This window comes from Vitis vinifera, chromosome 13 (assembly GCF_030704535.1).
Source record: "Vitis vinifera cultivar Pinot Noir 40024 chromosome 13, ASM3070453v1".
Taxonomy (NCBI): Eukaryota; Viridiplantae; Streptophyta; class Magnoliopsida; order Vitales; family Vitaceae; genus Vitis; species Vitis vinifera.
In genome coordinates this window covers 178,080-199,911 of record NC_081817.1, presented here as the reverse complement: position 1 = coordinate 199,911, position 21,832 = coordinate 178,080, and the positions used below count along the sequence as shown (strand labels likewise).

At 40.3% G+C, this 21,832-nt stretch overlaps 3 protein-coding genes across 3 annotated transcripts; 1 reads left to right on the top strand and 2 right to left on the bottom strand.

The window, feature by feature from the left end:
- Positions 1-3,654: 3,654 nt before the first annotated feature.
- On the bottom strand, positions 3,655-5,483 carry LOC104881452 (uncharacterized). The gene is made up of 2 exons (XM_059742186.1): positions 4,407-5,483; positions 3,655-4,306 (listed from the first exon to the last, which is right to left on the bottom strand). Exons 1-2 carry the CDS (start codon positions 5,061-5,063, stop codon positions 3,773-3,775), a joined length of 1,191 nt encoding a protein of 396 aa, XP_059598169.1. The 5' UTR covers positions 5,064-5,483; the 3' UTR covers positions 3,655-3,772.
- Positions 5,484-8,643: 3,160 nt separating this feature from the next.
- LOC100255315 (uncharacterized) lies at positions 8,644-11,290 on the top strand. Its single transcript, XM_010659993.3, has 2 exons — positions 8,644-10,507; positions 10,754-11,290. Exons 1-2 carry the CDS (start codon positions 9,222-9,224, stop codon positions 10,989-10,991), a joined length of 1,524 nt encoding a protein of 507 aa, XP_010658295.1. The 5' UTR covers positions 8,644-9,221; the 3' UTR covers positions 10,992-11,290.
- A 4,389-nt stretch (positions 11,291-15,679) lies between these two features.
- On the bottom strand, positions 15,680-20,890 carry LOC100260303 (glycosylinositol phosphorylceramide mannosyl transferase 1). The gene is made up of 5 exons (XM_002267872.4): positions 20,006-20,890; positions 18,936-19,332; positions 16,957-17,120; positions 16,765-16,835; positions 15,680-16,105 (listed from the first exon to the last, which is right to left on the bottom strand). Exons 1-5 carry the CDS (start codon positions 20,227-20,229, stop codon positions 15,945-15,947), a joined length of 1,017 nt encoding a protein of 338 aa, XP_002267908.1. The 5' UTR covers positions 20,230-20,890; the 3' UTR covers positions 15,680-15,944.
- Positions 20,891-21,832: the final 942 nt, after the last annotated feature.

Below are 21,832 nucleotides of genomic sequence, written 5' to 3'. Positions count from 1 at the left end.
TATGGGACACAGTCTCGCGGGTCTCGAAAACCCCGGACGAATCTTATCTGGATTCAACGGATCATCAACAACATCCTTAGGAGACATTATACTGCCGGTTCGAGCTGGACCAGTCACTCTCAACGTGCAATTCTCGGTGGTGCAAGAATTGTCACCCTTCAATATCATCTTGGGACGCACATGGCTTCACTACATGAAAGCCATCCCCTCCACATATCATCAAATGGTGAGTTTCCTCACCAATGAAGGGCAAACTGACTTGTATGGCAGCCAGTTAGCCGCTCGCCAGTGCTACCAAATAGCACGTGAAGCAGTCGCTAACCAGGAAGATGCATCTCCCCCTGAACCTAGCATTGCGCGCGACCAATAGCAATTATTGGGTCCGGTGGACAAGGATCCCCCGGTAGCAGATCCCTTACAAACAATCCAAATCTCAGAAGAGAATGATCACCTCACAAACATCAGTTCCCTCATGACACAAGAAGAAACCCAGAGCATACAGAATATCCTTCGAAGTAACCATGACATCTTCGCATGGACACATTCGGATATGAAGGGAATTCATCCCTCTATCGCCTCTCACAAGCTTAACGTCTTTCCAGCAGCCAGACCCATTCGACAGAAGATTAGACGATTTCACCCGGATAGACAAAGAGTTATCCAAGATGAAATTAACAAATTGTTGGAAGCCGGATTCATCAGAGAGGTATCTTATCCGGATTGGTTGGCAAATGTAGTAGTGGTACCAAAGAAAGAGGGCAAATGGCGAGTCTGTGTTGATTACACCAATCTCAATAATGCATGTCCAAAAGACAGTTTTCCCTTACCGCGGATAGATCAAATTGTGGATTCCACTTCCGGGCAAGGGATGCTCTCTTTCTTGGATGCCTTCTCCGGCTATCACCAAATTCCCATGTCTCCGGATGACGAAGAAAAAACAGCATTCATAACGCCACACGGCCTCTATTGCTACAAAGTCATGCCATTCGGACTCAAAAACGCTGGCGCCACGTATCAAAGATTGATGACTAAAATCTTCAAACCTCTGATAGGCCGCTCGGTCGAGGTATACATTGACGATATCGTGGTTAAAAGCAAAACTCGAGAGCAGCATATCCTCCATTTACAAGAAGTATTTTACCTCTTGCGAAAGTATGACATGAAGCTAAATCCTTCCAAATGTGCCTTTGGCGTGAGTGCTGGCAAATTTCTGGGATTTATGGTCAGCCAAAGAGGCATAGAAGTCAGCCCGGATCAAGTCAAAGCAGTCATGGAGACACCTCCTCCCAGGAACAAAAAGGAGTTACAACGCCTCACAGGCAAGCTCGTTGCGTTAGGACGTTTTATAGCCCGCTTCACTGACGAGTTGCGACCCTTCTTCTTAGCGATACGAAAAGCTGGAACGCAGGGATGGACGGACAATTGCCAAAACACGTTGGAAAGAATTAAACACTGTCTTATGCATCCGCCCATCTTGAGCAGCCCCATGCCAAAGGAGAAGCTATATATGTATTTAGCTGTCTCAGAATGGGCAATCAGCGCCGTTCTATTCCGCTGCCCTTCGCCAAAGGAGCAGAAACCTGTCTACTATGTCAGCAGAGCTTTGGCAGATGTAGAAACCAGGTATTCAAAAATGGAGCTAACAGCCTTAGCTCTTCGAAGTGCTGCTCAAAAGCTCCGCCCCTATTTTCAAGCTCACCCAGTGATTGTACTGACCGACCAGCCCCTTCGTAGCATTCTACACAAGCCAGATTTAACTGGGCGAATGCTACAATGGGCCATCGAATTGAGCGAATTTGGAATCGAATTCCAACCCAGATTATCCAAAAAAGGCCAAGTAATGGCCGACTTCGTGCTCGAATATTCACGAAGACCCGACCAGCACCACGAATCAGGTGAACAGGAGTGGTGGACTCTACGAGTTGACGGAGCCTCACGCTCATCAGGCTCTGGAGTTGGGCTCTTATTGCAGTCCCCAACTGGGGAACATCTGGAGCAGGCCATCCGGTTGGGATTCTCCGCGTCTAACAATGAAGCAGAATACGAGGCCATCCTGTCCGGATTGGACCTCGCTCTTGCGCTATCCGTCTCCAAACTCCGAATCTACAGCGACTCGCAACTAGTGGTAAGGCATGTCCAGAAAGAATATGAGGCTAAGGACTCACGCATGGCGCGATACTTGGCCAAAGTAAGAAGCACCTTACAGCAATTCACCGAGTGGACAATTGAAAAAATTAAGCGAGCTGACAACGGGCGCGCTGACGCCTTGGCCGGTATAGCTGCTTCCCTCCCCATCAGAGAAGCCATTCTATTGCCTATCCATGTACAAGCCAATCCCTCTGTCGCAGAAAATTCCACTTGCAACTCCATTGAAGCAGACCAAGCGGATGATCAAGAATGGACGCATGATATTGCAGAATATCTCCGGACAGGAACTTTACCCGAAGATCCTAAACGAGCGCACAAAATCCGGGTGCAAGCTGCCCGTTTCACCCTAATTGGGGGGCACCTGTACAAGCGATCCTTCACAGGGCCTTATCTTCGCTGTCTTGGGCATTCAGAGGCCCAGTATGTGTTAGCTGAGTTACATGAAGGAGTATGCGGAAATCATACGGGAGGACGATCCCTAGCACATAGAGCTCATTCACAAGGATACTATTGGCCAACAATGAAGAAAGACGCGGCAGCATATGTCCAAAAATGTGATAAATGTCAAAGATACGCTCCCATTCCACATATACCATCAATCGCATTAAAATCGGTCTCAAGCCCATGGCCTTTCGCGCAGTGGGGCATGGACATAGTGGGACCCCTCCCAGCAGCACCCGCCCAAAAGAAATTCCTTCTTGTCGCCACTGATTACTTCAGTAAATGGGTAGAAGCTGAAGCATATGCAAGCATCAAAGATAAAGATGTTACCAAGTTCGTATGGAAGAACATTGTTTGCCGTTATGGGATTCCCCAAATCATCATAGCTGACAACGGTCCACAATTTGACAGCATTGCATTCAGGAATTTCTATTCGGAACTGAATATCCGGAATTCATACTCCACGCCACGTTATCCTCAAAGCAATGGCCAGGCGGAAGCCACAAACAAAACTCTAGTCAATGCCTTGAAGAAAAGGCTGGAGCGAGCCAAAGGGAGGTGGGTGGAGGAACTACCCGGCGTCCTGTGGGCCTATCGGACCACACCCGGACGACCAACAGGAAATACTCCTTTTGCCCTCACATATGGAATGGATGCAGTCATTCCCACTGAAATAGGTCTTCCTACTATCCGGACTGATGCAGCAAAGCAAAAAGATGCCGACACGGAACTAGGAAGAAATTTGGACTGGGCAGACGAAGTCAGAGAAAGCGCATCCATCCGGATGGCAGATTATCAACAAAGAGCATCAGCGCATTACAATCGAAAAGTCAGGCCCAGAAACTTCAAAAATGGTACGCTAGTACTTAGAAAAGTTTTTGAAAATACTGCTGAAGTAGGCGCAGGAAAATTCCAAGCCAATTGGGAAGGACCCTACATAGTGTCTAAGGCAAATGAAAATGGAGCCTATCATTTACAAAAGCTAGATGGCACTCCGTTACTCAGACCATGGAATGTGTTTAATTTAAAGCAGTATTATCAGTAGAAAGTGTACACAAGTGCAAATGAGAAAGAAGTAAGTTTTATTGATATGAGTAAATGTAAATTACAAAGAGACATCCGGACCACAAAAATATACAGAAGGAAAAATTACAGCAGAAAAATTGCAAGAAGAGATAAACTATCAGGGAGCAGGTTTCTCATGGAGCTTCTTTTCTTCACTTGGAGGAATTGAAGGGGTATCTCGCTTTATACCGTTCTTCTTCATGCAGCAGCGATACCCAAAGATAAATGTATCATCCACTTGTCTCTGGTAATCCGCTGCAAGTTCCTCCCTTTCCACAGCAAACTCCCGTTCAAGTTCCTCTTTTTGCACATCCAGACGCAGCTGCAAGTCTTCCTTCTGTTTCTTTTCATTCAAAACTTCTGTCCGGAGTCGACTCAATTCATCCCTTAGCCGGGCTGCCTCACCCTCCGCCTCATGAAGGCGGCCCGCAGTTGATTCTTCTTGACCCTTTGCCTCAGCCAACTCCACCCGGAGGGCTTCATTTTCCTCTCGCATGGTGGATAGACTGGCCTCAGCCTCCTCCATTCTCAGACGCAGTTGATTTTCAATCTCTTGGTGCCGAGAGGAGAAGGTCCTCATATAGTCTGCGGTCTGCAGCAGCTGAGTAAAAAGAGCGTGTTGTTGAGACATGCTGCGGAGGCCCCTCACCAGCTAACACACAAACAAGAAAAGCAAAAACATAAATCATACTACAACAAACACATCAGTGCAACAAAAAGTCAAAAAGCAAAAACACAAGACAACGGCGTACCGTTTCTATCATATCAAACATCTTAGCAGAGGGCTTGATGGCTTTCCAGTCAAGAGTAATCTGCTTTAACTTAGCTTCCAACTCCGCGTAGCTAAAAGGGCTAGCGGGAACGGCATCATCAGCAGATTCCTCCTCGGATGAGGAAGGAGAGGGTAGCTCGTGTCCCGGAATCGGAGCCCCCATATTTTCGTCCGGGCACATAGGTCCGGATGCATCCTCAGCCGGAATTATTGCCGGAACGGCTGAGGTCTCAGTAGCCATCTCCACCTCGCCTCCATCCGGATGAGCGTCATGGGCAGAAGCGCAGCTAATTTCAATCTCTTGCTGCCGCTCTTGAAGCCGCTCAAAGAGTCCGGACTGTAGATCGCGCGTCAAACGCGGCTTCTTGAGGGGAGGCCCTTTCACCAGGACTATAGCCAGGCGATCCGGGTCGTCGGAAGGCTGACTTTGGCTTTCTGCCCCCGCTTCCTCCAACGGGGCCGTTTCAGCTGCATCCGGATTGAGGTTGCCCGGATGGTTGATAGATGCAGCTTCCTCAGCCACGTTGGCTAGACGCGCAGCCGCGACTAAGGAGGGACCTGAGTGATTCAACCCCGACATGCGCCCGGGGCCGCTTGAGATAGAGTGCGGAGCAGCATTTACTGGCTCCTCTATCATTACTTCCCCCTCATAGGTAGTTTGTGGAGGAGGAAACTCCTTGGGAGGAGTGGGTTCCTTCGCATCCTTCCCATGCTTCTTCACCAGCTTCCCCCTTTTTCCTGAAGTTTTCTTCGGAGGGGAGTCCGGACCCCGCTTCTGTCCGGGAGCCTTCCGGATAGTGCCTTCAGTCTTTTTCTGATCTCTATCCTCCAGGAGCTTTCGCCGCCTTTCAGCGTCAGCTTCTTTAGCTTCCTGATAGAGGGGGAGCTCTTTCACTGTATAATGCTCCCCAGGCACTATCTCATCCTTTGCCAATTTCCTAGGAAGGATGTTGATAACATATTCCTGGGGCTCCCGGACGACCTCTGTCAAATTCCGCGCCGAGAGCAATGTTTTGTAGGCCCTCTCCTTGGGATCTATTTCAAATAATTTGCAGACACAGGCGAAGGATGCCTTTTCCACCCAATCCACAAGGTGGCCCCTCAATTCCAAACCTGCATTGTCAGCAACAAAAGGTGAGAATTCCGCCCGGAAAGATCAGAAAAAATCAGCAAAGCAAAATCTGGATAAAAAAAAAAAAAAAAAAAATCGCAAAACAAGATTACCCGGAATTTTTAGGGTATAATTCGGAGAAAAAGGCCTCGACGGATGCTGCGATAGCCCCGCCCATCCACCCCAGACTGCCACCAGCCCCTTCGCCCTTCCCTTTGTCGAATCTGGCAGTTCTGTCACCATTTGAAGGGAGGGCAGGTGAGCAGACACACTGAAGATATCATTCTTTGCTTTCTTCAGGGAATAGACAAAGAACACTTCCAGTAGCGTCAGGTCGAGGCTGTACAACATGTTGATGATGCTGCATCCCATCAGCACCCGGACAAGGTTGGGGTGAATAAAGATAGGGGGAATTTGAGAGAAGTGGAGGAATTCCTTGAACAACGCCGGCAGAGGGAACCGGAGCCCCGCGCTGAATTGTTCCTTTGTGAAGAGGATAGCGTTTTTTCCACCTTTCTCAGTAGGCATAGCCGCCTCCTCGTTCACCAGGTCTATCAATACGTCATGGGGGATCAGGAATCGCTCCCGGAACTCCTTCGCATTTAATTTGTCTATCGCCTTTTCGCTAGCCTCGCTGACCCGGACAGACGAAACAGTCTTTTTTGGAGCCATTTCTTACCACAAAGCCAAAGCAAAATCTACACGCAAAAACAATGCAAACGGTTCAGACCAAGCAATCAGAAAATACACAAACCCTAACTCAAAGCCGTCAGAAAAACCCCTCAAAAACCCCTCCAAACAACAACAAAGTACCAACATTCAACAACAATTGCAAACGACTCGTCCAAAACAATGCCCAAGCAAGCCAGAAAGCAAGTGTAAAGAACCAGCAAACGCAACCAAAGGAACGGCAGTAGCAAAGAGATACGTACCAAATACAGCACCGAAGAAGAAGAACGGGTACCGCCTTGATACAAAATCACCAGCAGCAAACCAACAAAGTCGCGATACAAAAGCACTGGTACAAAAGAGCTTTCGGAGTTTTTTTCTCAGAAAAGCAAAGGGCGTAGAAAAAGCAGTAAGAAGAAAGACTCTCAAGAGAATGCAGTAGGAAAAAATACAAAAAGAGGTACAGTACCCTATTTATAGCAGGACAGCCCCTCGGAAAGCCAAACCAACAGCCATGTTATCATTGAAACGACATATTGTCTGGGGATACGCAGGGTCGGCGGCTCGTCATAAATGCCTTTTTGGCTTCCGCACCCCCACTCGCCACGTGGCCCAGTCAGACGAAGGGACTTCTTCAGTTTTCAAAAGCCAGTTATTTTTAACCTGCCCATTTTTTGGGCAAAATAGGCAAGTTAAAAAGGGGGGCAATGTAGGGACCCCTCCCCTTGGGAAACACGTGGCACGCAGCTCATAGTGACGCGTGGCACGTGTTATCAGCCGGACCATCATTATCCGGATTCCCCTAAGGATATGCATGGTGTAGACATCCTATCCGGACCGCCTCAAGGAAAGGCAAACGACGTTTCATCTTCTCCTATCCAAGGAAGAGCAAACGACGCTGGCAGAGCGTACACATCCGGATAGTCTCCACAACACATCCGGATAGTCAGCATGAGCCATCCGGATATAAATCTTCTGGATGGTCAATTAAAGTAAAGCGAGTCTTACACGCAATCACAACAAGCAGCCATGGCCCACATCCCATCACCTGCAGAATGAGAAGACAAGAGGAAGTGACAGCAAGTCACTTCCCACGATCATTCTGCATAATCGCTTCCCACGATCTCTGACGGCCGCATCACCTACCATAGTCTCTGACAGCCATTCATAGGATGATAGTGCTCCTACTAACACCTATTGTCATCATCACAACAGAAAAGATCTCCTCACCATTAATGAGAGGAACAGTACCCCTGAAGCTAGATATATATACCTTCGCACGAAGAAGAAAGGGGATCTCCTGGTAACCTCTTGATACCTAGAAAAAGGCCAACTGATTTATATATCTCTTTCTCACCATGGCTAATAAAACCATCGGAGGGTGCGTCCGGACACCCTGTCCGGATGCCTTTTGCAGGTGCAACCACTGAATCAAGAACCCCTTGTGTGTTGAGAATCACGTGTCCATCCATATAGCAGCAACGTGGACCATCGGATACGCGAGGCGACAACAGTTGCTAGTATTATGCTTCAATCATAGTTATTATACCAACCATCCAATTAATAAATTGAAACTGATAACCTTTTTCATTCAATAATCAATCAGCATTGTTTCTAACTCTTAATAACATTTGTCAATGCGGTGTTGTGTGTTTGTATTTTGGCTAAACAGAAATTATGGTATATGGCTAAGGTCCAGAACACCCTACCACCTACTCCCCGCAAATTGGGCTCATTCAGAGCCCAATGTTTTTATCTGTTAAAGAAGAGGGGTCCAAAATTTGGCCCACTAGACTAACCCGGTTTGAGGCCAGCCCAACCCTCCAGAGTCTCATTAGGGCTGACTTTATGCACCACCATTCGCCGCCAGATTCCCACCAAAATCCTTCAAAATTCCATGGGTAAATTATAAAAATCATCCTCATTCCTCATCTCAATTTAATTCCTAAACCTTTTTTTTTTTTTTCATTTTTCTGAAGTAATGCTACTCTTCTTCTAAAACGGAATGTCAAATAAATCATTTTAGTAAAGTTTTCCTTACAAAATAAATGAAGAGACTCATATGATAAATGTATCAATAAATTTAGACACACGAATATATATTTTATTAAAAGCTTATGCAAATATCTATATAACTGTCATGTGAGTTTTTCTACATAAAAAGGCTTAATATGCCTTTTTATTTGACATTTGGATTTAGTACGTGATGTTACTTCAAAAAAAAAAAAAACAGTTTAAGAAAGCCCAAGGGTCAAGCCTGCCAGGCCTAAACCCATACCAAGAAACCAATGTCAAGAATAAATACCGAGATGCCACATGTTGTTTGGTTTCTGCAACGTGGCAAGAAGACAACGTCCCCGCGTGTGATCATGCTTTTGTTGGACACGGGTAAATCCTACTTTTCCATGCAGGACGCTCGGTCAATCTGTCGAGCTGCATCTCATTTTTCCGGAAACAAACAGTTGCAGGTGTCCATAGCAGGACTTTCTCTCTCCTCTTTTTTCCACCATTTTGTCACCTTAACCAGAGGAAGCTATATCTATATGCAGTGACTACTATGGTTAATCATCATCTTTCCATTTGTCTTCTGTTCTAATACATTGCATCTGATACATTAATTGAGTTTTTTCTCCTCCCTTGAACTCAATTCCTTTTTTGTTTAACTGAATTGAATTTGGCGTGAGGAAGGTGGAAGGAAATAGTCATAGGCAGAGGTGTACTTTGATTTTGACTTAGGGGATATGGCTGATCTGGTTACAGGTAGGCTTGAAATGAAAGCTAGTTCTAGACTTTCTCCTGATTCGGCACCATATTTTTTTTCAAAGCAAAATTAGCTTTCAGTTTCATTCACGGACTTTCTGGGGCTTTGACTATTTGAATCCTTATTCTTCTTCTTCTTCCTCCTCTTCTTCTCCTTCCCCCCCAGGGTCTCCTTTCATCAGTTTCTCATCACCCATTACTCCTAGTACTCTCTCTTAATCTGTAGACAAGTGGGTTCTGATCGTTATCAAAGATATGGGTGTGCAGGTTGGATGGCCAAAGTCACACCCTTTTGCCCCTTATTCAATCTCTTCTTCTCAGAAATTGGGTTCTACTGTTTGTTTATATCCATTCACAAGACTTAAGATCAATGATGGAGCTGTAGCTCGCAGGCTTACACTCTCAAAAGGCTGTGCCATTATCCGAGCTTGCTGTGCCAAGTTAGATCAATTCTCTGATGATGGTTTTTTTCCAAGACTGGATGATCATGATGATTACCGTGACAATGACCACAAGAATGCAGTGTCCAAAATCTTTGAAAATTCAAAGTACAATGAAGATGATGATGGTAGTAGCAACATGGGGTTTTCAGCATCATTTTCTTTTTCCAAGCTTGACTCTTTGAGGCCTTCTTGGCTAGAAATTTGGCCAGAGCCGCCCAACTGGCCAGGGAGAGATGAGATTATTCAGGCAAGCATCGAAAGAAAGGCGGTTAGGTTTGATATCCCTGTCTCTCTGCGGATGATTAAGAGGAAGCAACAATGGGAAGAGGGTGTTACAAAAGGAGAAGATTCTGTTTATTGTTCCGTGAAGAAGGCCTTCTCTTCGATGGTATTCATAATTAGGGAGCTGCAGAGCTACTCCTTACAGATAAAGGAAATTCTCTACTGTGAAGATCTACAAGGGATTCTGAGCCGGGTTCATAGAGAATTGCATGCATCCTTTGTATGGCTTTTTCAACAGGTGTTCTCCAAAACACCAACTCTCATGGTGTATTTGATGATTCTGTTAGCGAATTTCACAGTATATTCACTGATGGATGATACTGAAAATGCAGAAACTTCTATTCCTCCAACCTCATGTATGATCACTGAGACTTTCTCAGTGACAGAGAGAGAGAATCAACCACAACCCAATTTCGAATCTTTAATTTTCCTTAAGACATCATCAGTCACTTCTCCAAATGAGGTTGTGAAGACTAGCATCAGTACTAGACCATTGCCAATGACCCTATGTTCGAATGTGGTTGCTGATGAGTATGGGAGCGAGGAACTGACCCACATGGAGGAGGTGAACTTGTGGAACTCAGTGGTAGAGGAAGCTTCAAGGATGGCGGCCGAATCAGGGGCTGAGGCTCTGGATCATGAGACTATTCAAAGGATGGTCTCTCCGGTTGGCGTGGAACTTGAAGCAGATGACTACATAGAGTATTTCAGAACAGATCTTCTGTACCAGATTAGAATATCTGAGGATCCCAATAATCCCCTTCTGTTCTGTAATTACGGGCAGTTCCTCCGCCTTTTCGCTCGTGATCAGGACAGGTGAACTTCTAACTCAATTTACTTGAAGGGCCTTTTACATTCTCTGCATATTTTCTGTGTCATAATAAAATGTAGAGTGATACTCTCTTCCAATATCTATCCATGGACACAGTTTAGAACCCTGGCCTCTTTTCGCTACCCATTTTTCAAATTCAAAAACAATTAGGAGGATAGAGAAGCTCTTTAGCCACATGGGTTTGATATATAGTGATATGCTGATGAATTTGTGTGGTTGGGGTTTAACAGGGCAGAGGAATGCTTCAAGAGGGCTGTAGAGGTGGAACCAGAGGATGGAGAGGCACTGAACCAATATGCAAACTTCTTATGGATGGTAAGGAAGGATCTGTGGGGAGCAGAGGAGAGATTTCTGCAAGCCATGGCAGCAGAGCCAGGAAACCCTTACCATGTTTCCAACTATGCCACTTTCCTTTGGAATACTGGTGGTGGGGATACCTGTTTTCCTCTCCAACCATCCCAGCTGTAACAAGAAGAAGGCTTAATAGTGGAAAGAGAATTCAGATTACTCTCTTGTGCCCTTCTTGCTCCTAATCTATTGCTTGATTTCTTGATTTCAGCAAAAGAAAAAGAAATGCTGTTCCAACAAACATGACTGGTATGCACTAAAAGGAGTAGCAATGTAATGACTGGGGATTGGGAATGAAAATGGTTGCTCTAATAGTCCAATATGACAAGCGTAATTGTGGACTACTGGTATATGTGGGTCAAATTCATTTTAGGGGTTCTTATTATTTTAATGAATTGGGGGCCGAATGTGTTTTTTCATGAGAGAACGATTTTTGGTTAATTTGTTCCTTACAAGGTCTCCTCAGAAGCGGGAATTGTTCTTAGTCTTACTGTAATTTTTCTCTCACTCTAAAAGCTTTCAGGATTCTCAGGTTGTTGAGATGAGGTGTAAGTTTGGCCATCAATGCTTGTGCTAGGATGCGTTTGTTTGGAACCTTTACACGCGATCATGGGTGATGACTGATGAGCAATGTTTTCAGAATCGGACCGGTGATCGAACCGGAAAAGTTACCGGTTCACGGTTCACTGGTCGGACCGGCGGTCAGACCGCTATCGAACCGGTGACGTCATAAATATATAATTTATATATTATTAAAATTAAAATTAATTATAAAAATTAAAAATATATAAAATTACAAATTTTAATAATGTTTGATTTTTATATTTGGTATATTAAATTAAATGATAAAGTTTAATATTTTAAATTTTATTAAATAGAAATATGTAATATTTAAGAAAGAAGATATATTTAAGATAAAAAAATTTTAAATATTTAATTTTATCCTTTTGTCTTTGTATTTTATTGTTTTTAAATTATTCTATTAACTAATTTATATTATTTTTTATAATTATTATAAAAATAAACAGGAATTTAAATATTTATATTTTTTAAAAGAGTTTATATGATAAAATTTTGAAATAAAATCAAAGTTCCATGCGTCCAAAGGCAATGTTTTCCTCTAAATGGCTCTAATAGCCTCATTCCCAATCCCACATCGGAAGCACAAGAATTTTATGTGCTCCATGTGCTCTATAAATGCCTTCCAACTTGCCTTCAAGACAAACAAGCCAGCAAGCTGGGCCTGAAAGCATGGCCCAAATGCAAGTGTAATTTTAAAATAGAGAATGCTGCAAACTGGGCTTGTAGACATGGCCCAAATAATAGTGTTTTAATCTTTTCATTGGACTAGGCCTTAGTGGCTTGGACCAAAGATGGTTTATTAGGTTGAGTTGTAAGCATTGGGCCGGAATGGGCCTTTTCATATAGTAAACAAAATCTTGTTTTAAGTTATGACCGGTTTGCAAAAAACCGGACGGGTCGTCTGGTTCGACGGTCCAACCGTCGGTTTGAACGATTCAATGCCGGTTTGATAACAAAACGGTTCATTAAGCGGATCGAACCGGATGGTTCACCGGTCGACGGTTGGACCGGTCCGATCGGCCGGTCCGGTCCGGTTTTTAAAACCATGCTGATGAGAGACAAATATCAATGATTTGATTTTTATGGAAATATGGAAGGAGATTTCAATATTGATTAAGATGAAAATTTTCATAAAAATAAAATAATAAATTCAAAAGAAATTGAATAACAAATAAAAATTATAAATGAAATTTTGAAAAATGATAATGCCCATGTAAGATTAGATTTTTAAAGAAAAGAATTTAACAATGTGTACTAATATTAACATCATAAAAATGTTTGTAAGATAACAATAATTATTTTAATTTCTTTTCATAATTTATCATAAATAAAAAATTGTTTGAATTTATTTTGTATTATATTTGAAATTTTATAAGATATTTATGCAAAGTATGATAAAATATCAACTAAATATCTACTCCTCTTTTCAATTTCCTACCCCTATATTATTACCATCCATGCTTATAGAAGTGAACGAGAAATTATACATGCATCACTCGTGGCATCTGTTGAGGCCTCGCGTCCCTGGTGATCCACGTAGTTGCCAAATGGATGGACGCACGATCTCAACCAATATAGATTCTTGATTCAATCGTACTACCTGTAAAAGACGTCCGGACAGGGTGTTCGGACGTACCCTCCGATGGTTTTTTCAGCCATGGTTAGAGAGATAGAGATAAATCAGTTGGTCTTTTACCAAGTATAACAAACTTGTCTTCCTCTTTGTGTGAAGGTTCATATATATAGTATTAGAAGCTTTGTTTCCCTCTTTAATGGTAGAGAGATATTTTGTGTTGTCATAATGACACTAGGTGGTGGCAGGGTCATCATCACCCTACGGGCGGCTGACAGAGATCGTGGTAGTTGCTGCGACTGTTAGAAATCGTGGGAAGTGATCATAGGAAGTGACTTGTTGTCACTTCATTCTTGTCCTTTCACCCTGCAGGTGGTGGATACGTATAAGACTTGCTTACTTCAGTCAATGATCCAGACAAACATACCCGGATAGTGTATGTCGGTCGTCCGGATGCGCTGTGGCAGTCGTCCGGATGTTATGTTTGTGAGTGTCGTGTACCTCTCCTTGAGAGAGTCCGAATAGGAGAAGCGCGCCACGTGTACTCTTGGGGAAATTCGGATGAGAATGTGTGCCACGTATCATTAGGAGATGTGTACCACGTGTGAGGAGGGGTCCCTACAGCATCCACTCAGGATTATGAGGTTTCTAGAACAAAAATACCCCTTAATTAAAAACCCAAAATATCCTTAAACTTCAACTTTCATCTACCTTCTTTTTTCTATTTACATTTATTCTCTTCTAATATCTTAAAAATCCTAACAAAAGTGTAGGGTTGGACAATTTTTTTGGATGCCTCCTTGATGTCTGACCTTTTACCATGGTTCAAAATGGTCGTTGACTCAGTACCGGCATCTCGGTTCAGTATGATATGCAAAATAAGATACTTAAAAGTTCAAAAAATTATAAAAATTATTTTTAATATAACTAAATGAATTAAGAAACTAATAAACTTAATAATAAATTTTTGACATAATAATAAATCAAATAATTTCTTAAATTATTAACAATAAATTAACATATAAAATAATACACCTTATATAATACCATTACCATATAAAATAATATATTACCTAAATTAAAGTCATTCATACCATATTTAATATATAAAATACTAATTTTCAAATTTCTAATTCCAATTACTGTTGACATATGAGATAAAAGGTAAAATGATGCAAATACATGAACATTTGAAATAACAAATCATTTTTATATAAAATAATACATTAAGCCCTTTTCTTCAATTATCAATCTCAAACATCACTTATTCACACCACGGGATACCGGTTTGCAGAGGCAAAAGTAGCCAAACAACATAGATCGAGCAAGGAGAGGCAACACCAACATGCAAAGATCATCATCAATGAAAGAATGTGATGTTTCTCACCAATCCTTCATGGCTATGGGTCTTGAATTTTTTTTTATTTTTAAGAGAATCTCTCATTTTTATTATAGATTTCTCAGTTTTGGTTATTTTTTGTTGTGATTTAAAAGGGAAAAAAAATTTGGTTTAGTCTAAGAATATTTAGATCTTAAACGATTGAACTCCTAATTTCAATCGAGTCACTTAGAATCTCAATGGAGGTGACTAAGTTTAACCAATTCTTAGTTGGGTTTGTATTGAAGATAGTATCGAGTATCGGACTCAGAGCACAAAGGTTCGAGGCGCTCGGACTCGACCGATATTTTGAACCTTCCCGCACCGCATAAATTTCTTTTTTTTTTTTTAATTTTCTTCTATTTTTTTCAAATATTTTCACTTCTAAATTATTTATAAACATCTTTTAAATTATTTTTTGTAACAAATATTTGTCAAAACTTACAGAAATAATAAGCTTTAAATTATTTTCGTGTAGAACAAACAGAATATTAGCGTATAAAAAAATGCATAAAAGATGTTGAAATCCTAATTGAAATGCATTTTTTTTGTTGACAAACAATTTTGGAAGAAGAAGATTTTGCCTTAGGATTTGCTGCGAGAAAAAATAAGAATAATTTGTAGCTTGGAATTATTCTTTCGAGCTTTGAAATAATCTCAAAATTTTCTAATCCCAATATCCATACATTAAACCTCAAGTATGGTGGAGCATCAAAACCATGCTCTGCTCCAGTGGGTGTCCATCAGAGGTGTTTGTTGGCATGCATAACCATTCTCCAACCATTTTCCCCGATCTTAGCCATCTCCCCAGTCCCTCAACTGCATAGTGGAATAAAATGTTCATTTCGGGAAAAAGAACAAGGAAGACAACTAACTGTGAAGATGCCTCATATTACCCAAACTTTCAAGCTTTAGACCATTTCTCTGGGTGAGCATTTTTTGTCCTTCATTTCATGCTACAGCCAAATGGTGGTATACTACATCTATTCATTTCTGTCTCTTTCATTTCCCATACCTGCTCCCCTTTTGTTAATTATGTCTATGACCCTCCATTTTAATTGTCTTTTTAAATGCAAGCTAAGATCAAAATTGTTAACTCATTTTTCTCACATTTAAGCATTTCCACAACATTAGCTTATTGTGTGCGTAAAGAAGGCTACTGACCATCCCACTCAACAACATTTTGTCGCAAAATCACTAATGCTTAATCACAATTTGGGTATTACTATGGTATCAAAAAGCAAACAATAGTCAGCATCAAACATGAAAGAGGAATTCTGCAAGTAAAACCCTAGCGTGTTCAATTAAACTGACAATGATGAGAAATGTCAAAAATGGCGACTGCCCATCAAGTTACTATATAAAGAATACAAGATATCATCCTAAATGAAAATGCTGAATCAGCTTCTATCTTCAAAATGGCGTAAATTTGATAGAACTTCAGTATTATACAAGTAGGAAAAAGAAGAATTGGAATTGCCCAACCAGCAGAACAAAATCTGAGGAAAATCAACAACTGAGTGTAGGAGAAACTCCAGCATCACCAAAACCAGCTGCTCCTGCTATCTACAGCCTTCATGGAAGTAGATACCAAGGGCATTCGTCCATACTCCATGGCAAATCTGTTCACACACTGGGATCGTTTTTCAGTATGACCTCCCAAGCTACTGATTCCAGTTGAACCAATCTCAAATATCTTACCTGCAATGGCAGGTCAAGATGCATCTTCAGAATAAATTTAATTAAGAAAAGAAATGAAAAGGCAATTTCAAACAGACATTGGAGCATACTTCTTCTGCCGCAACTTTATCACTTAAATTTCCATTACCTAATGCTAAATACAAGTACAGCTTTCCTCACCATTACTTAAAGAGGATGAGTTAACAGGATACAGAGGACTGGTGTGAAATATGCATAGAAACTAATGTCTGCATCAATTGAGGACAAGATAAGAGAAAGTTGGCTAAGATGGTTAGACCATGTGCAAAGTTGAAGAGAAAAACAATGTGGATCGAAGCAATAAGAAAAATACATAATGGCCTGTCATTTAACAAAAGACATGGGCAGAAATAGAGCATGCAGCCAGCCCCAAGTTATAGAGGGTATAAAGATTTTGTTGTGTTAAATTGTGTATTACTTTGTTAAACAAGATCTCTTTTTTGCAGTTTGCAGCACTCTGACTTTCATTTCAATTAACTTCAAGCCTTTGTTGTCAATATGAGTTTCTCCTAAACATATTAATAACTATGATCTCTGTGCATTGCAAGGAATAAAACACTAGTGAAATGAATAAACAAAAAGTACAGGATGAGAAAAAGAAATCAAAGAAGTACACAATTTAGTTCATATGTATCATTTACCTTTCACCCATATAGGGGGAGAACCAGTCACATTTGCAACAAGGAATGACATTGCAATATCTTCACAGTTCCTGGTGGACCAATACCAATATTCAGGGGAGAAAGAGAATACATGAGCAATGCAATTCAACAATCAGGGAAGAAAATGGTAAACAATATGCTCTATGTAGATTAATCAAGGGGACAAGAAACCTGTTTTTGGTTGTAAATTCTCTGATTGAGGCTGGCATCTCATTCGTATACAGACTGAAATACTTTTTATGGAAAAAAGCTGCCTTCGAAAGTACCATACTGTATGTACCCGTCCACCAAACAGACCACCATCCAGCATAAACATAGGAACCTGTATTGCCTTTCTGCATATAAAAACTTGCCAGTTAATAGAAGGAATGTTTGACATAGATAACATCTTTCAGGCAGCTGGCTTTCTGGCTCCTATTTCAATCCAATGGAAAAACCGAGGACTGTAGATATGAAAGATCATGCCAACAAAATCAAATTTGACCCACAAACTGATACTTCCAAGTCCCAAGTTTTACCATAAATCACTGGAAAAAAATACATCATTCAATTATTTACCATCTACAACAACAAGAAGCTCAGTATGATGTGTCACAAGTTCTTCAATGTACATCTTCACAAGTTGACAGTAGAGTAATTCATGCCAGAGATCCAATTATAAAATACATGATAATGAAATGGGAAGAGGATAGAATATTCTACTAAAAAAAAATCTGATTACTTAAAATAAAATGTAAAACACAAAAAAAAGTAAGTTCACTGGTATGACAATATATCAACATTCCAAAACTTTAAATTAACCAAATCAATGTCTTAAATATCAGGGTACTTGACGTTAGCAGGTATTAGATTAGCACTTGGTTCCTGTTCCTGACTTTTGGTATTGACTTATTTTGGAGTTCAAGTTACAAGGCCTTGTTCAGATATGGCAGTGGCAGGCAAACAACTCATAAAGATAATTGGGAGAATCTTTTTTTGATGAAAAATATCACCAATGATGACAAAAGAAATATAGGGATTGAATACCCTTCAAGCAAACAGCAGAAAGTAACAAAGAGGGAATCCAAAAAAGGCAGCACTAGAAAAATCAACCATCCTCAAGATTAAATCCAATAAAACTTGAGAGGGAAGAAGTCCCACAAAAATGCATTAAATAAGGTGGCATACTCCTAATCCAAACTATCTAGTTTCTGGTTAAATAACCCAGTCTTCCATGCAAAGCAGCATCCTAGGGTTCTAGAAAGATCAACAATGTGGTTGATCTACAAGTCATACCTCTGAAGCCCTCTCCTATCCCGAGACAAGCACAAAAGAACAAGAACCAACTCCCCCTCACCATAGACTCAGTTTTTGTAACAATTCCCCTTCTACAAGACCACCAAATCTCCCTCCTATCCAACAGGATGGTTGATAACACTAGATTCTCTCTCCCTCCCTCCTCTCTTTTCAGAGAAAGGAAAAACCTTATCTGCATCACATCTTCAGATAAAAATGGCCTATGGATTTCAATGTAAACATAGTTTTCAACACATGCAGACTCATTATTGAGGTGGTTCATGCCAAAGAGAGGCTCTTGTTAAACATTTAAATCAATTTAAATCAATTATTTAGGATGCTTAATCACAAGCCCATAGGTTTAGTTAGGCATCCTTAGGTTTTTAGACAAGTTAGTTTCCCATATGCGCTTGAAAGTGGAAAGAGATTCCAGAATCATTAATTTCTGATAGCATTCCAGAATTATTATCAAGGACCTTATGCCAGAGGGAGGTGTTTGTTGGGTGTTTAAATAAACTATTTAGGATGTCTGCTCACATGCCCATGAGGTTGGTTAGACATCCTTATGTTTTCAGACAAGCTAGGATCAAATGTTGCAAATTTCTGAATCTTCCAAGGCATATTAACTGAGTTGTCATGGAGGATATAAATATGATGGTTCTAATGCATTTTGTTTTTATGAAAAATGATTCTTCACCTAGCTACAGGGTATGCTGAACAAAAGCTTAGAATTCAACAAGAATACAAGTACTATAAATTTTTCAGACCATGAAACCAAGGATAAGCACAAAAGTTATATACTGATGGACTTTCAGAAAGAAGGAATTATAGTAAGACTAAAAAGAACCAAAAAAGCAGAGAGAGATAAGACATACCGATTGATCAATCCAATGCATACGGGGAACAAATCCTACCATTGTGTCTGGTGCACTCTGCCAGACATTGAAAGCAAATTCTACGGAAGAACAAGGAAATATAATATCATCATCAATCGAAAAGACAGCATCTGTCTTCAAATCCTTAATTTCTTTGAATCTGTTGTTCAGGCTGTCTTCCTTATTGATATCAAATTTCAATACGATTTTTCGACCATCTCTGGAATTAGAATGCACAACATGGTGCAGAAATTTAATGAAAGATTCTGATGGAGGATCAGGCTCACTCCACACAATATGTATAGAATCAAGCCCAGAACACGATGCATAGTGGGAGACGGACTGCTTCAAAAGATCATTTCTCTTCCAAGTGTTAATCACAATATTATAACCCCTCCTGCACGCAAAAATATGACATGCAGCATAAGAGTCCAGGAAAAAGTGAAATTGACCTTAATAAGGATAAATATGGTTACTAATTTCAAGCAAAATAATAGTGCCTGTTAAATCTACCTACTTACTGTTCTTCAAAGCTTACTAGTTTGAGTAATAAACCTTTAAATCGCAAAAACCTTTACTCACACAGGTCAACATGAAAATGTTTAGTTAAAATGAATGTAAATTTGTTGAGTTCTCCTTAGGTTTGGGGCATTTAGCCATTTTCTTCCACTATCCTGCCACAATACGCCATCTTATCAAATTCTGCCCTTTCAAAACGATCACATCCTTCTTTCAAATTTTGTGTACTACTATCTCATCCTCCTCAGTTTATTTATCTATGTATTTTTCCCAGCAAAGGAGACTATTCCGCAAATCCAAAAATATACTTGTAAAATCATTCCTAGATTTTCCTATATTTCCTCGACAAGACCTCCCCAATCACCTCCAAAATGAGAGGTATGGAAAATTCAAACCAATAGACTTAACTGCAAATCAAAACTAAGTTTCCAAAAGTGTTTGTGCACCAAGTGACCAAGCCTCGCATTCAAAAAGGAAAGGAAAAAATTCGCTTAAATTTTCAAAATATAAAAGTGATTAATAAAATAGACACTAAAAAGAGAGCATAGGACCTTGAAACAGGGTAGATATCGAGGGTATCAGTACGACGACTCCATCGCATAGAATCCGCGGTGCGGCTGACGAGCGCGAACACCGAGAAAGCGATGCAGCTGCAGATCAGAAGCTTAATCTTCACCGATCCAACAGCCGAGATCGCCCCCTGACGGAACCTCTGCATCGCAGTCCTATGGTCTCGGTCTCTCATCACCGCTCGCCTGCTTCTACGATGTTCCATTCACCATGCTCCTCCGGTTCCGGCAGCAGATCTGAAAACCACCAAGCATCACGAGATTATCTGCGATGGAGGTCTGTGATTTGCTGACTGGAGGCCGCTGCCGTCGCTCTCTTTAATCGATCTTGTGTCCGATGAATCCAGCGTCAGTATCCGTTTCAAAATCGGGATGCCCAGGCTTCTAGGGTGTAAAAGAGGTAGACAGGGAGTGTTATCATTATGATCATGCAAGCCAGTTCCAAGCCGTTGGATGATGCAGGGATCGCACATCATACGGTGATTTCGACTGTTGACCACAAACATTTCCATTAGATCGGTTCTCCTCTGGACCCTTCACCGTAGACTAACCAACGGGATTACGTTCCAAAGAAGGCGACGACGTCGTTTTCTCTCTCATGGGTCCGAGTTAACACAGGGTAGTTGCCGTGAGTCGGCTCATACAATCCAGATGTCTCATAAACGCGATCTAGTTAAACGAGTGTAACTTACCAATTACCATGAAGTTTGCGTAAAAATGTGTACGGTATCTTCAAAATCCAACTCCAAGTCACATAAATTAAATAGAACGTAGATAGATTAATTTTAACTAACATACTTTGATTTTGATACCATTAGATTTGTATAAATTATTGTATGTGATTTTATAAAATATTGTTTTTGTTTTATGCTACATAAATCGGTTTCTAAGAGGGGTATATGGTAACAACTTCGAGTCACAGCTTAGATTTCGAATTTAGATGATATTTTCTCCCTATTTCCGTCACATTTAACATATATTTTTTTCTATCTTTGGTTATACTTTGATAACCTTCTTGCTTCCGCAAAATTGAATGATGGGAATTGATAAATGGTAATAACAATTATTGTTCATCATGGCGCTTTAGGAAACATTTTTCTATCCTTTGAATAGGAAATAGTTTTTTACTTTTCTTCCATATAAAAACATCTTTTACAATTTTTTTTATTAATTAAAGATCCATTTATTCTAAAATATGTATAGATCTTTAAAACAAATATAAGATATTTTTGTATTTTTTCAAAATAATTAAAAATATAAAAAATAGTTTAAAGTTATTTTAAAATTTTGCTTTCTAAAACATTATAGAAGCTCTTGGCTTTTAGATCAACTGCAGCTCACTTCTTCCCCATCTGTCGTTAAAAATCCAACTCATATGACCATTGTACTTGACACACAATGCCCATTCACCAAAACTCATCCCTGTCTCTCACACTTCACCTAAAATCAATCATCATTACTTCGAAATGTCTCTCGGTCTCTCCTAGTGTTATCCTTTTATTGGGTACTAAAAAATTATATTTGATAATATTTTAAATATATGTATATATATATCAAAAAATACTTTGTGAGAATGATTCTTAAGAATAATTTTTAAGTGTTTTGAAGAATAAAATTTCATATATATTTGAAATATTCATCATCTTTGTAGGGTTACCTAAAAACACTTTACAAAAAAATTAAAAGGAAAACACATCTTGAATTTATTTTTAAAAAAGTAATGTTTTTCAAAAAAACAAAAAAATACTTTCAAATTTAAAATCCTATTTTTCATTTAAGATAATAGAAAACTATTTGCAATAAAAATTA